This window comes from Coffea eugenioides, chromosome 7 (genome assembly GCF_003713205.1).
Source record: "Coffea eugenioides isolate CCC68of chromosome 7, Ceug_1.0, whole genome shotgun sequence".
NCBI lineage: Eukaryota > Viridiplantae > Streptophyta > Magnoliopsida > Gentianales > Rubiaceae > Coffea > Coffea eugenioides.
Genome location: NC_040041.1, coordinates 4,226,544 through 4,242,826, shown reverse-complemented (window position 1 = coordinate 4,242,826; position 16,283 = coordinate 4,226,544). Strand labels below are relative to the sequence as shown.

At 37.3% G+C, this 16,283-nt stretch overlaps 2 protein-coding genes across 2 annotated transcripts; one reads left to right on the top strand and one right to left on the bottom strand.

Moving 5' to 3' along the window:
• Nucleotides 1-1,407: 1,407 nt before the first annotated feature.
• LOC113778359 (serine/threonine-protein kinase/endoribonuclease IRE1a) lies at nucleotides 1,408-8,187 on the top strand. The gene is made up of 7 exons (XM_027323747.1): nucleotides 1,408-1,845; nucleotides 2,516-2,741; nucleotides 3,571-5,051; nucleotides 5,569-5,741; nucleotides 6,012-6,258; nucleotides 6,920-7,223; nucleotides 7,905-8,187. The coding sequence occupies exons 1-7, from the start codon at nucleotides 1,673-1,675 to the stop codon at nucleotides 8,049-8,051; spliced, it is 2,751 nt and encodes a 916-aa protein (XP_027179548.1). The 5' UTR covers nucleotides 1,408-1,672; the 3' UTR covers nucleotides 8,052-8,187.
• Nucleotides 8,188-8,610: 423 nt separating this feature from the next.
• On the bottom strand, nucleotides 8,611-13,743 carry LOC113777513 (glutamate receptor 3.6). Its single transcript, XM_027322626.1, has 7 exons — nucleotides 13,348-13,743; nucleotides 12,514-12,812; nucleotides 11,014-12,365; nucleotides 10,650-10,927; nucleotides 10,322-10,353; nucleotides 9,828-10,234; nucleotides 8,611-9,302 (listed from the first exon to the last, which is right to left on the bottom strand). Coding segments are annotated over exons 1-7 (2,859 nt in total). The 5' UTR covers nucleotides 13,350-13,743; the 3' UTR covers nucleotides 8,611-8,813.
• Nucleotides 13,744-16,283: the final 2,540 nt, after the last annotated feature.

Sequence of the window (16,283 nt, the reverse complement as noted above, 5' to 3'; positions counted from 1 at the left end):
AAATGTTTTGTTGTATATAAAACTAATCATTCACAAATTTTTTTGTAAATAGAAGATTTTGAATTTGAGACCTCCTATTTATAATTCCTTTAATATTAACACTCAAACCAACCTTTCACTAAATCATTCACAATGGATGATGAGCATTAGTGCAATTATACTTGACATGATTAAACACAAATATTGCATATATGGTGTCGCATAGGGGCAGTATCGAGTCAAGTTGAAATCAAGTAGCACTATACTCAAGTTTAGCTTCGATCAATATCGATGCTGCTCGATCTTGAGTTTGAGCCCGAACAAGTACTTAATATTAAAGTCAAGCTCAACTTGAGATAGTCGTAATTAAATTGGAGTTTGACTCGAGATTTTTATTAAAACATGAATCCATGATAGTCATTTCACGATTAATATATATACATATTATATAAATAATATAGCTAAATTAGGCTTACTAAGCACTCGAGTGCCAAATGCTGATATTGAGACGTGATTCATTATACGCACGGAATAACTCGAATTCAAATTAAAACTCGATCAAATCGAGTTCGAGCATAGCCTTTGATTACTCCCAAGTAGTTTGGCTTGCCAACACACCTCTAGTATCTTGTGCATTATTTTGTTTAATAATATAGCTAAATTAGGCTTACTAAGCACTCGAGGACCAAATGCTGATATTGAGACGCGATTCATTATATGCACGGAGTAACTCGAACTCAAATTAAAACTCAGTCAAATCGAGGTCGAGCATAGCGTTTGATCACTCCTAAGTAGTTTGGCTTGCCAACACACCTCTAGTATCTTGTGCATTATTTTTTGTTTTTTGCAGTGTAAGAAATATATAACCCTCAACATTGGGAATCTTATCACCTCACTTAAAGATTGCATCTCGTTTCGTGACATGTGAAGTGAGTTAAAAAAAGAAAAAAGAAGGAAGGATGCCAATTGTGAAAAAGAAATCTTAGTTGACAATAGAGTTAAGAATACAAAACCTTACTAAAGCTTTACACATATGGACGTAGTTTTTTTTTTTTTTTTTTTTTCGAGGGTACATATGGACGCAGCTTGGTTAATACTTTCACTAGAAACACCAAATTGAATCAAGTTCACTTTTTAATTCCTTCAAAAATATCAACTTTTTATTTATCCGGAGGAAGAACTTTATATATAGTTCTATTTTTTTTCTTTGTTGAAATAATTCAGTAAGGTTTAACAGACTTGAAAACGTGAAGGGAATTTTTCAGCAAATTGTCCCGCAATAAAAGAAAAGTGAAAAAAGGAAAATATTATCCAATTGAAAGTTCAAATGCGTGATTTGAATGCAACCAATCAAAACGATTCAAGTCCTACTAATCGACGACAACCCACGATCAAAAGTTTGACTACATCAGTCTTAAGGAACAACTAGGCAGGCTGGGCAAGAGAACCACTGAATAGTCTGAATTCCACCACCACCACCACCTCCTCGACGTCGGACTCCGAGAAATCCATCGCGTTTAATGCTATTCTCGGAAGCTTGGAATATCCGTTTTCTTCCGCCTATCATTTTCCTTTCCGTAGATTTCCTCCTCCTTAATCTACCTCCTTGATTATTCCTCATAAATTATGTGAAGCTCTTGCCCCCGACGATATTTTGACCCGATTTGTTCTCTTTCAAGTTTTGACATCGCCGATGAAGTTCTCTTCAGTGCTTCTTCTGATTTGTTTTTTAGCATCGGTTTTCATTTTTTCTGGGTTCGCTGCCGATTCTTTGGACGCGTACAAAAGCATAACTGGGAGAAAAAATTTGAATGGGTTAAATCCACCCCGGACCCCAGGCAAACGGTCTCTATTGTCTGATTCCAAGTCAGTTTTTGTGCTAACTTTTTATTATTTCCGTATTTGTTTTTCCTTATTTATGTGAGCGTAGAATTATGTTGTTTTTTTTGTGAAATTGGCTGTCAAAATTTAAGTAGCTGATTCGACATTTTTAAACAAGCTTAAAGGAGTATTTTTGTTGTGATTAGCTTGTACATGTAGGCGTTGACAAGTCCCATCTTTTATTTATTGTTATGTTTTTGGCAATGGTAAATGAAATTAGAGCATGCTCCCATTTTAAAAAAAAGAGTGGACTTGAATTGCTGGCAGGACAGTTATATTTTCTGCCAGAAAGTTATAAATATTTGGGGTTTTGGAATAACGCTTGAATTTCAGCTGAAAGAACCTGATGATTAAAGATTAAAAATTTTGGATCCCCCCCCCCCCCCTCTCTTTTTATTGAGCTAAGTTTACTGCAAGAATGTGTCTTTTCAGAATGCATTGCATAATTGCTTATACCCCTTCTGATTCTTTGTTTGTTGCGTACTATTGCCTTAGTTGATTGGGTTAAGGCTGATGAGAAGATATTCTTTACATTCTGGAGAAAATGGAGAAGGTTTATGTGCAAAATCTGAATTTGTGCTGTGCTGATTGAATGAAAGTCTTCTCTAACTGTGAACCATAGAATTCATGTGGATTTCATCTTTGATTAAATCAGGGAAGCTGATACTGCACTAGTCGCTGCTCTGGATGGGACAATTTTTCTGTTGGAGCTTGATTCTATGAAACCACTCTGGTCATTTGAATCAGGATCTGAAATTTATTCATCATATCAGGCTCCAGTGGATGAGGATAAAGAAAATACATCTGGATTAGGAAGCGATTACTACATTGATTTGGGGGATGACTGGGAATTATATGCTCATAACAGGCTTGGAAAACTGGTATGCTGTTACTATCACATTTCTAAGATTTTGTTTCGAAGACTTTGATGGATATGATGTTGAGTCTGATATTCTGTGTACATTCAATTATAGCACTTTCTCTAAAATGAAGTATCTCTGCTTTAAATTACTGCTTTTGTGTGAATACTAAATATGGTGAGTGCATGTGGAGGTCGCAGATTTTGAATAATATATCTCTAAATCTTACTGTCGAGGAGTTAGCATTTCTTAGAGCCTATATAACATTTGATGACAGGGTCTGTAAGCAGTTTGTTTGGCTAGTATGCCTCAGGCATCTGCTAAGATAGTCTCATCACATGTTTTGTCTGCCAATGTGATTGATTTCGTACATGCCTCTTCTGTTCAGAATACATAGTGTAATAGTTTGGGTCAAAAACATTCTTTACACTACACTACTGTATACACAAATTTGATGCCTTAAGATTTTGTTTATAGAGGTTCACAGGTACTTCCCATTTGTAAGGTTTCCAATCTATTCTCAAAGATTAATTTCTCTAAAATCAGGTTTTGTGAGTGTTTGCCAAACTGGTCGCCTCTGTAGAGCTGTCTGAGTGATTCTGCTCTGATACTGTCTGACTCTGAGGTATCCATGTGAGTGGCATCTGGTTCTTATTATAGGCTTGGTTCTCTCCATGTGAACAATTAATTCCTTAGTCCTAGTGTGTCGGTCATTGCTCAATGCTGTCCTTCGGAAGTAGTGTTGATACCAATCCTCTGGTATTACATCTGCTCATTTTTTCTATGTATTTCTCTATAATTACCTACCTTTATTGTAGTTGTTTTATAAGTCTTGACTTGTGCTTTCCAGAAACTCACAAAGACTCTTGAGGAGTACATCAGTTCAACACCCCAGATAGCTGAGGATGGTGGTATTGTACTTGGTTCCAAAAAAACCACCGCATTTCTTGTTGATGCCAAGACTGGAAGGCTAATCTACACGTATAGGACTCCTGAGTCTTCATGCCCAAAGCAGAACAACAGTGAGAATACCGTTATTCATAACAGCACTGTTGAAGGACTTGGACTTTCTCAATCTACAGACCTTAAGGCCGATGAGCTCCCCCTTTACATCACTAGAACAGATTATGCATTGACATCTTTTGCTCCAAACTCAAACAAAGTTCTGTGGAATATGACAGTGGCTGAAATCGGTGCTGCTTTTCTTTGTGAAGAAATGGAGAGGTCATTTGGCAGAGCTATCCTGAATTCAGGATTTTCTGAACCCGGGTTTAACATGCCATTGCCATGTCAATCTAGGGCTCTTGTCTACCGCTTCCGCAATCATGACATGTTGGAACCCTTCCTTAGACGTGGTGGGCTTCCTGAGGCTCATTCTCGAGAAATAATGCTCCCAACATCAATACCAAAACCTATGCTACCTTCACAACCAAATGTTGACAAAGTTCTAGAGTTTCTTCCATCACAACAAAATGTTGGCAAATCTTTAGATTCTCACGACATCAGTGGTGAAGAATTTGTACTTTCTTTGCCTTCAGCGACAGAAGATGGTGAGATGCCGAATGTGCAAGAACTAAAAATTGCTCCTGGTGGTCGATTAAGTGTGGTCTTCGAAAGGATTGGTGCAATTTCTTCATTTCCTTTTGCTGTTACTGTTGGAATTGTGATTTATCATCTTGTTGCAAGAAAATTCATGTTGGTTGACAATCCCAGCAACACAAGTTCAGGAACTGTACCCTCAAAGAGGAAGAAGAGTAGGAAATCTGGAAAGAGTGGTAGCAGTGCAGAGAAAAAGGACATAGACACTCATCCTAATGGAGATAGTGCGAATATGCATGATGATGATGATAAGAATATGTGGTTGAACCTCTCTCAACCAACTTTTAATATGGAGGGACGTAGAATTGGCAAATTATTTGTGACCACTAAAGAGATTGCAAAAGGGAGCAATGGTACTGTTGTCCTTGAGGGCATTTATGAAGGTCGTCCAGTTGCTGTGAAACGCCTTGTCAGGGCTCATCATGATATTGCCTTTAAAGAGATCCAGAATCTTATTGCATCAGATAGGCATCCAAACATAGTGCGGTGGTACGGAGTGGAACAAGACCAAGATTTTGTGTATGTAGCACTGGAGCGTTGTATTTGCAGCTTGGATGATCTTATTCACTTGTTCTCAGACATTTCCGAAAATCTTGCTTTTAGCAAGAACTTGGATGTCGAGGATATGGCTAAGTACAGAATCCATTTGGACTCTGTGAAGGTTTTTATACAGGATCCCAAGTTGTGGAAGTCAAATGGCTACCCTTCTCCTATTTTGCTAAAATTATTGAGGTCAGTAAAAATGTTTAAAAGATACTTAAGGAATTTAGTCTGCAAATACTACAATCTCATGCTAGGAATCCACATAATCATGCCAACTGTTTGGACTATACTTGATGAGTCAATTCCACAACTTTGACCATTTTCCACTTTCATTTTTGATGTGCATGCTATTTATAGTCAATACAGCAGTCTTCCATTTCTATTGAATCAGATTTAACGAGCTAATGGCACAAGTGATGTGTACAGAAAACAGTTCAAATATGCTCTGTGATGAGTTTTCTCTCGTCTTTTTGCTTTCTTTTCAAGAGAAAGAGAATAAGGCTTTTGTAGTTGAAAAAAGCTCGGCAATTGACATCTTTAATTATTTGACTCTCCTTAGGTGTTATATAATATGTCAATGCACTTCTGTGTGTATCTTTCCTTACTGGCAACTTTTTGGAGCTTTAGTTTATATTTTTCTTTATTCTCATATATTTTTGTTTCTTTTTTTTTTTTTGCTCTTTTTCTAAAATAATCCGGAAGACAGGGATGTGGTTTCTGGACTTGTACATCTACATGAATTAGGAATCATTCATAGAGATCTGAAGCCCCAAAATGTTTTGATAATCAAGGATAGATCTTTATGCGCAAAGCTCTCAGATATGGGTATTAGCAAACGTCTCACTGGGGATATGGCTTCCTTGGGTCAGCATGCTACAGGCAAGTAGTTGCACCTTAACTATTATGATGTAAATTTGCATGCAATCACACCTTCGACCGGTTATCTTGACTGCTAATCTTATTCTGGACAACTTGTGGATTGAGGCTCTATAGATCAACATGTGATGTTGGTTCTTTAGGTTTTTCTTTGGTGTAAGTGATTCACAACAAGGCTGTCATTGTGAATCAATGTGACTATCCTTAAATTTCATTGCTTCAAGTATATCATCTGTTCATTTATTTGCTCATGTAATTAATATCTTGTTACAGGTTGTGGAAGTTCAGGATGGCAAGCACCCGAACAACTTCTTCTTGGACGTCAAACAAGAGCAGTTGATTTATTTAGTCTAGGTTGTGTTCTATTTTTCTGCATCACTGGTGGTAGACATCCATTTGGAAATCGTCTTGAACGTGATGTCAACATCACAAAGAACCAAGTTGACCTATTCTTGGTCGAACATATTCCTGAAGCAATGGATTTATTCTCCCATCTGTTAAATCCTAACGCAGAAATGAGGTAATGGACATTACTGCTACAAGGCCTTACTTAATTGTTTTTTCTTCGGTAGAATGAAGTTTAGTTTGCCAACTGGAGTGGGTCCTCACAGGAAGGATGTCTAAGTAAAATGAAACAATATCATTCTTCCTAGTTTTAAAATATATTGTTGATTTAAGATATGAAAGGATATAAATTGATTTTATGGAAATGAAAAGTAGAAGAGGAAATAAAGTTTATATTGTTCTTCACTGGAGCTTGTTCCACTTGAGGAAATGTAACCTTGCAAGCTGGTAATTGAGCCCGGTCAACCTTTCCAGTTGTTAAGGATTGGTCCTAGATTCATGCTTAGGATTATGTTTAACCAGTTGTCTATGATAGTCTATAGAATTTTAGGAAAACTTGCTGTCTAATCAAATTGGAAATCTATGCTTTGTTTCAAACTCATGAACAATTATTTTGAAGTATTCTAAGTATGGAATAGAGGCATTGTAGGGCAAGACAGCTGGAAAAAAGACAATTTATTTACATAGTGATTCAGTGATTTTGGTTGAGGTGGCCACTGACTTTGTGATCTGTAGGAAATCTATTTTATCCAATTTTTGGAACTTTTTTTAGATACTATCCTAACATTTCGGTTGCTGAATTATTTCTTTCTCTCTTGTTTTCTTCTTGTATTCAGACCAAAAGCAGTAGAGGTTCTAGCACATCCATTGTTTTGGAGTGCTGACCTGCGATTGTCATTTCTTCGTGATACAAGTGATAGGGTAGAACTGGAAGATAGGGAAACCGATTCTGAGCTATTAAAAGCAATAGAAGCTACTGCACCAATAGCTCTGGGTGGAAAATGGGATGAAAAATTGGAACCTGCATTCTTATATAATATTGGCTGCTACAGGCGGTATAAGTATGACAGTGTTCGTGACTTATTGCGGGTCATGCGTAACAAGTTGAATCATTATAGAGAGCTCCCCATGGAAATTCAGGTGCTTTTACATTTTAACTTTGCTAGGAATTTTTTAGTTAATTTTTATTAATTATATTCTGCTGGAAGTTCTTTTCTACCATCAGCACCTTTGGTAAAAAAGTGTTATTTGATCACAGAATTTAAAGTAGGTAGACTGATGAGCTGGACTTTGTTTAAAATGTGTAAGATAGGAGGTACAGCATTGCATATCCCATGAGTATGCAAAGTTTCCTAGTAGTACAGATGTCATCCTGTACATCATTATTTGGATATTGCATCTATGATTGGGTGGCTATTATAACAATATCTTGTTCGCATCCTTGGCAGATACAATGTTTGATTGTATTCACCCGGATGATTGCACACAAAGATGATAATGCATTGTGCAAATACTACTTTCGAGAATAATGATGCAATTACAAATGTTTTAGCTGACCTGTGTGGTTCCTCTAGTACCCCAATAAAATTTTAAATTTAAAAAACACCCAAAAATCATCCGTTGAAGAGTGATCTAAATCTGCATCTATGTGGTAGTCATTGATGGAGCTAGTTAAACATACAAAGTGAAATTTATACATATAACATGCCAAAGATGTTTTTGCTTTAAGTTAATTGACACCTGAAGTGTTATTTTTTCCTTGTTCTGACTTGCATTTTCTCTTTATGGTGAATTTGATAATAACCTTGATGTTCTTTGCAGGAGATTTTGGGGTCAGTACCAGAAGGTTATGACGAGTATTTTGCTAGTCGATTTCCTAAACTATTGATTGAAGTATACAGAGTGATGAGCATGTATTGCAAAGAAGAAGAATGTTTTATCAAGTACTTCAAATGCAGTGTGCAGTAATTTGTGACAGACAATAACCCAGTTATGGTCTAGTTTTTTAACACTCTGCTGTAATATGATGCGTGTAAATATGATTAAACGAAATTTATACACGATAACTATGTAAATATTACTACCAGGTTATATAATTAATGATGTTCACCTAATTTCATTGCTTTCTCTTTTTTTGTTCCTTGGCTGATTTTTCTTTAAACTTGTATTTTAACTCTCCCTGATCATTAGGTGTTCAACAAGGAACCCTTTTCTCAGTTTTGTCTTCTTACCCTTATAATAATTTGTTTATGCGGGAGAAGAGATGCTTGTGTGTTTTGGGCAAATGGAGTTTGATTTACCTGTATGTTACTCTGGTAATCAATAGATAATGTCAGGACAACCCTGTAAATCGATTTTAGTGAATGTGCTCAATTTGCCCTCTGATTTAGCTTCTGGCTTTAATTTGGTCGTATAATTTTATATTGCCAGAGCGTAGTTATTGTTGTCAAAGTTAAGAGACTTGAAATATGAAATGGCTGCATAGCTGCCAGCAATGATTAGAAAACTTTCATCATTTACGGGACGATGGAAAAACAATCCTGTTCTATTCTTTTCATTATGTTAAAGCTGTTACCTGAGCTCCAGATGACACATTCTTCCAGAATTCGATTTCTAAAACACCGCACCAAGGTACACATAATTACAGTTTAAACTAGCAAAGGAGCAAGCATCATGGGGTGACACTGTGACAGAAAGCAAGGCAAGAATCCACAAAATACCCACACACTTTTAGTCTAAATCGCCAAAGCTGACGCTTCTATTTGACAACATTTCTGTACGGTATCTCTTAGAAGAACCATTTTCAGCTGTGTTTTCATAGTTACTTAAATTCGAGACCCCCTCCAGATGCCTTCGCTTGGATCGGGCTCTAACTGATTCTTCCTTCTCATCAACAAACGAAAGGAATGTCTGGATTCGTGCTGAGCGCGAGCTTTGACCCGATGATTCTGACTCAGGCTCAGAGTGGTAACGCAAGAACTGGCGTACTATGAGTATGAAATATACAAGCAGAGCAAGTAGGCATGCTAATCCACAAACAAAAAAGAGGCCTGAAAAGCTTCCCAGTTGAAGTCTGTCCACGACAAGCTTTGTACTTTGTGAACTGCAGGCACTTCTCTGCAGCCATTTGTCATGGATCTGCTGGAGTTCACCGCTCTCTGACAACTTCAGAATTGCCGTGGACATGTCAAGAGCCAGAGGAGAGTCCCTTGGGAAGGCCTTGCCAGAAGCAGAAAAATTGGTAGTTAGTACCATTCTTAGCCATCTCAAGAAAATAATCTGCAATATTTGGTTGCTATTCACCCTGTTGACAATAGATGTTATCTCACTTGACATCTTGGTAAATGACTGATTATACAAATATGTAACAGTCATATCCTTCCATGCCAAATTTAAGAAGTCAAAAAGACTTGAAATTTTTTTTGAATGCAGTCATTCTTTCTATATGATGGATAATGTTAGAATAATACGATTGCATGCAGCAAAAACAGACAGAAAGCAGTACCCTAGAAGTTTATAAATTAGCACGCAGGTAAGGATCAAATAATGGGTGACAAGGTGCAATTCCACAGTGACAATTTCTCAGTCCATTGAGCTCACAGCTAATATATCAGAAAATGGATATGTACTGAAAAAAAAACAGCAGTAATGGACGCCCAATGCTTTTTACCGATTAATTGATTGAAATTGCTGTTCCTATGGAGCAAAAGTAGAAGAAAAAGTGTTGTTCACAGATATACTTACAAATCCCCATCCATTTTTGGTGAACTCTTGACCAACAATGCTAAATTCGCATTGAGTTGAGAGAAAGAGTTCTATATAGGCACGCTCATCGATCACAGCAGCGACTCCACCATTCCTGGGGCCATCTTTCAAGGCTTTTACATAGTCTTCTGGCATATTAAGAGGGACAAGTCTGGACTCATGTATGCCGACCTCCTCAATGAGATAATCACGGGAAAAAGAGCCCAGTTGGTAGCCAATGCGATCTTCGCTACTTATTAAACTTTCAATTCCCTTAATTGGTGAAAAAAGTTGCTGAACTGTAAGGATAGACGTAAGGCTAGCAGTGTAACTAGAGTTGATTATAAGGACCACAAACAGCCAGAAAACAAGAACAACGCGACCAAGGGTGCTCACAGTATTTTCTCCTGCAGATGCCAGAAAAATTAGATGATTAGTTATTTTGCTTGGCTGCCAAATACACCAGACTACCAAAGCAGAGCCAGAGCACTTACTATGGGAAAAAAATAGAGTTGAAAGGCTGAACCTGCAAAGAAAAGAACAATCAGGGAAAAAAAAATTTACACCAGAGCTGGAAGCTTGGCAACTAGACCTTATCATAGAAGAAGTAAATAGATTGAATCAGTGGCTACTTTAGAGGAATGTAGTTTCCTTTCAATTCAAAAAAGGTAATTAACTGATCTTCTACACCTAGTGAATAGCTTTCCTTGGCCCCTCTGAAAGTGAACTAGGGAACTACTCAAATAAAAGAGAACCAACGTGGGTTGACAAGTCTTTCAGATTATACTATTAAGAAATGCAAAACTATCCAGCAGTACACACCATAGGATAGTCACAACTTGCTTTCTGGGAGGTCCACGAAATTCATCATTCATCCTATGCTCCAAAATCCAAACAACAGCTCCCACAATGAGAAAAAATATTGCAGTAACAGCCCACATTTGAGGAGTAAATGGCCTCAGGAAGGCCCAAGCATTAGAATTCGACTTCCTTACTGGTGCGACCACCACTAAACCAGACTCAATATATGGCTGAGTAAAATCCACCATCCTCGTACGGTTGGTGGTTATTGCAATATCGCCAACAGCAGCATCATAAACCTGTGAGGAAGAAGAGAGAACATAGAATTTTAGAGAGTCAAAGCGTATTGTAATTAAATGTGGAAACTTTTAAACTTTGTACTGACCCCAGCAGTGATCAACCTCACAAGTTCTGTGCCACTTGGGTTAGTACGACCATCCCCATATGCCACTAGTTTATAAGGGACACCATATGGCAACAAGTTAAGGGCTGCAGTAAAAACATCAATGCAGTATCCTTTGAACGTATCAGCGCCAGGTACCTCTTGAACAAATTCACGAAAACTTGCTCGGTTTGGGACTCCAATCTTCATTTCCCTTCCATTGTCAGGGAAAACCCAGCCACGAGGTTTCTGAGTTGTTTGTCCAGGCCACACCACATTATACAGTTGTTGATTTGAACTAGAACGGTTTGGCGGTTTTGTATAAAGTGTTTCCGGAGGAGCAATTGACAATCCAGAATAATTAGACCAAAAACCTATTCTCCTCAATCCTGTTCCAATCACATTAATGACTTCACAGGCTGGGCGAATGAGGTTCCTATCTGAAGTGAAACCATACATTCCCGTTACCCCAGTCATATTGATTTGTAATAATCTGTCAAGCAGTAATTTGCCTCCGTTAAATATACTCATGGAATTTAGATGCAGGCTCCCTCCACTCATTTCACCCAACCTTGAATAATAGGAGAATGATAGGTTTCCACCCTTCTCAAAAAAAGCATCAATGGCATGAGCAAGCAGCCAAACTGTATCATAGGCATAGAGAGCATAAGTATTCATCCCTATAGGACTACGAGCTGACACTTTTTTTGTCAAGTTAGTCCACCTAGAGATGAAGTCCCTTTTCTTTTGTGATTCTGGTGTGTGTATACGCAGCGTGATAACCCCTTGTATGTTGTTAAATGCCTCTGAAGCAAAGTGGTTTTTGATATCCAATATGGTTGTCAGCCAAGTTGTAGCAAACCACACAAATCCAGAGTCCATCATCCCTAGAGATTGCGCCACCGAAAATACATCTAAACCACTGTTAGGATAAGTGTGTACAACAAGAATGCGAGACTCTGTTAAGGCTACCTGCACCAGCACATCCCTGATGTCTGAGATGGTGGCATCAGCGGTGAAAGGTGCTTTGTAAGAGATCCGACAACGTCTTGCTGCCAGTTGATCTGCTAATGCAATTATTCCATTCCTTCCGAAATCATCATCAATATAGATTGCTATTACCTCTCTCCATCCATAATATTCAACTAGTTCTGCTATTGCAGCCATCTGGAACAGATCATTTGGTGAGGTCCTAACAAAGAACGGATACTCAAGTGAAGAAAGGGTAGGGTCCGTTGCAGCATAAGACAACATAGGAACTTGGAGCTCATTTGCAATGTGGGATATCACATGAGCTATAACTGAAGATTGGGGGCCAATGATGGCCATTGTTTGAGTCTCCATGAAGCGAATAGCTGCAATAATTCGTGAAATAGAGATTTACTAGATTCTAACTAGCTTAAGACCAGAAGACAAATAATTGACTGCAGAAGAACTCATTCTCAACATGGAATTGATATTTATTAGGTATAAAAGGGCAACATAGAAGAGCAATGTGTTTACCCTCGACTATCCCCAAAAATCCACTATAGTTGCTGTCAAGAGTTGTAATATTCAGCTTGGTTCCTCGAAGAACTGCTGGATTGGAGTTCACATCTTCTACTGCAGCATCTATAGCAACTTTTGCAACTTTGCCAATAACAGAATTCAATGTTAGGATAGACCCAATGTTCAAAACATCAGGTCTTCCCGACACATTTGTATCAAACCCTTTTGAAAATTGTCCATTGCCAGAAAGCATTAACACCATTACCATGAAAAGTTTCATGCCTATGGACGTAGTCATAACTGCTGAACTCTCCCTGTTATGCACAAAAAATAAAATAAGATACAAAAGAACTAAAATTTTAGGTGCAACTAACTCGCCTTGTTATGCATGGATAACGAAATAAGATGCAAAAGAGTTAATAAAACTCTGGGTTTAACTTTAAAAATGGTTTTCCACTGATAATCAACAATTTACAAGAAAATCAAGTAAAACTAACTTCCATGACAGTATGAAAATTCGCAAGGAAGAATGCCATGAAAAAGAAGAAATATGAGCCTATTCTAAGTAAAGGCCGTAATTTTATCTAATCATGAAGCAAATTCATATACATAAAAACTCATTTTGGGTTCCATTCTTGTGAAAATGAGAACGTTCCTGCGAGACCCATTTTGCATTCCTTATTAAAGCAATAAAAACACAAAGACCAGGAAGCAATATAAAAAAGGGACATAAGGCTGGTAGAACCTGGACTATGAAAGAGGTTTCAGATAAAAAAATAGCATGCAAAATCCAACTTTAGAAGATTGAACATCTAATGCATCAACAAGGGTCACAGAAAAGAAGCTTACATATTGGGGCGTTACTCTTCCTCCACTTCGACCCGTGAAAGCGTCATGACAAATGGACAGAAACAAAAAGTAGCACTGGAAGAAGCTGGGATTCCACTTTTCACACTTTTTTTCCCACTTCCACCAATTGGACAACCAAAACAATTCTATGTCAAAAAGAGCTACTCCATAATGATGGTTGTACGGGTTTGCCTTTAAAAGACTTCTAGAGATTTGTCACCATAACAATTCATCTATGGCTCATGAAACCCCACTTTTTTCACTGGTACCAGTCTGGGATGATTGTCACTGTTGCTGGTGGCTCCGGGATGGCGCATGCGTTTGCTGTCCGTGTAGACGCAGACGTGTTTGGTAGTGGACTACTAAACACACCAACAAAGAAATGTGGGTGACTCTGGATGCACAAGAAAAATGTGGATGACTTGTAACCGAGATTTTGCCAATCTAGTCTAGGACTAGGAGTATAATGCTAGTTGGACAGCAAGAGAAAAGTCCTCCATGAGGGGTCCGTTGGCTGTCATTTGATTATGTGCAGCCACATCTTTTTTAGTACCTTAAACAAGTTTTTGGAAGATAATGGAGGTTTGATGGAGATTGATATAAATAAGATGACATGCCATGTTTTTCGGCCGTAAATTTACACATTAAAGTGAATGTAATATACTTGTCAAGTGATGGATATTATTATAGGATAACTTATTTATGTAGCGACAAGCTTTGAGGCTCAAGATCCATTTGCGCTTTTGACCCAAAGAAAAAAAAAAAAGATCCATTTGCGCAGTTTGGTATTAATAAACCAAATAGTCTTTAAGAGTACTACATGTTTCAAGAGTGGAATTTATTCTATTCTAAACCAATCATGAAGATCTCTCTATTCACATGAACAAGTATTTGCTAGAAAATGGTCTTCTTGGACTTGTACTTTTGGCAATCAAGATATTTTTAGCTTTGGCAATCCTTTTCTCTTGAAAATTTTTTAGCTGTTCTTGCAAGTCTTTCACAAAACAAGACAAGCTCCAAATTGGTCCGACAATGTATATTGGACATTTGTACAAGTGAAACTTCCCAAGGGTCCAGTAAAGATTGTCCCAGGTCCAAGATGACAGCTCCCGTGAAACCAGAGCAATTTCGGGGCCGCAGCAGGAAATGGGGTTCTTTCTTCATGCGCAGGGGCCTAGGAGAGAAATTCAATGCGTCATTTGGACCACTTACAGTACACTATACAATTTTAATTAATTTTTTATTTTATCATGTGAAACACATTCCTGATTTTTTTAACCTGAAAAGCATAATGAGCATGCAAGATGCAACCCCCAGTGGCCAATGGACTTGGAGGGTGGGAAGCAAGGTTTGACACATTAAGCGGCTTTCTAAAAATTTCAGACAGGTGTGTTGTGCATCTGTTTGATTCGATGTTGATTCAGTTTTCGTCGATCTCTCTATTGGCCAAATTGAGTCCCCTCATAAAAATAAGTTAGAATAAGAGTAGGAGTAGATGTAAAGTAAACTATTGCCGACTGTTTAAAAAAAAAAAAAGAGTATAATTAGCATGCCCTTTCTTGATTGGCATTTGGCACTTGCACAACCACAGATTTTATTGACGGTAGGTTCTTTTTTATTATTATTATTTTTTAAACCAAAGCTATTGTCATGTCACTTTCTCATGTTGCAAGGGTTTATCGAGTTAATTAAGATTGTAATGTTAGCAGCCGGAATATAAATACCCAATTAAGCTAATTTGCATATTCAAGATTTATTTTGGGTATGTAGACAAGGCATTATTAGTATGTTTTAAGTAATTTCGGTACTTAAAAATAGGGTTTACAACTGATTATTCCATTTATGTCATTATTGGTTCATAGATTAACACTTGCATACCAAACTGCAACGTGCAATTCAGGCAGAAATGCATCTGTCGGCATTGCTTTTTGACAACCTGGCAGCGTCTCATTTTGTGACTAATTCAGACATGGACAAAATGAGCTAATGATGCTGCTTTAATCTTTGATATCACTCCTATTATTATAACATTTGCTAGTCAACCAAAGGTTACATCAATTATGGTTGTGAGGAGAGGATTTCAGTACACAAGAGATAGGATAATTAATAATTATCCATAACTTGTGAAAAACGAAACTACTATTATATTTGTCGGAAAAAAAAAAAGAAGAAAACCAAAGGGTAATAATTTAAAATTTGCTACATAAGTTTAATCACTTTGACTCACAGCTTTTGTTTGCAATTGTAGCACCGTGAAATTGGCAAGACTGGGAAAGGGAAATGTTGGTATAACCGTCACTTGTCTTCGTGAAATTGTCAAGAACAAAAGGAATAAATTAGTATATTGTCACTTTTTAGTCCAAGATTTCCTACTTATGTTCGCTCCTCCTGTACCATCCAATCAATCCCTTCTCCCATATATTTGTCACTTGTCATGAGTAATTTTTGTAAAAATAAATTGATGTCCAATGAGTGAAAAATTTGGATTGTACCAAAAAAAGTTATTCTGTATTTTTTAACAGGATGAATTAATATGACCATATGATTCTTTGTATCTATAATTACTACACTACTACCCGTATGATGTTATTTGATTTTACTCTCGCAACAATTGCAATAAAAGGCAAATGAAAAAGAAAATGACTTGAAAATTGAATTAATAATCCATAATCATTCGTTAATCTCATGTCATGTTGAGGACATATTTCAATAACTTCAATATGTGATGGTTATATATAACTGTCAACTGTTGGAAAGAGTTGACAAAACACAAAATGAGAAGTTCTAACTTGGCTTTTTTTACTTTATTGGTAAATCCAATTATTAATGCACTGATCAGAAACAAAAAGCCAAGCGGTCAAATCACTAATCTGCCTGCCACATGGCACTAAAGGGACGACCCACAAGTCGGTTAAATAGATCTCCCACCAAATTTC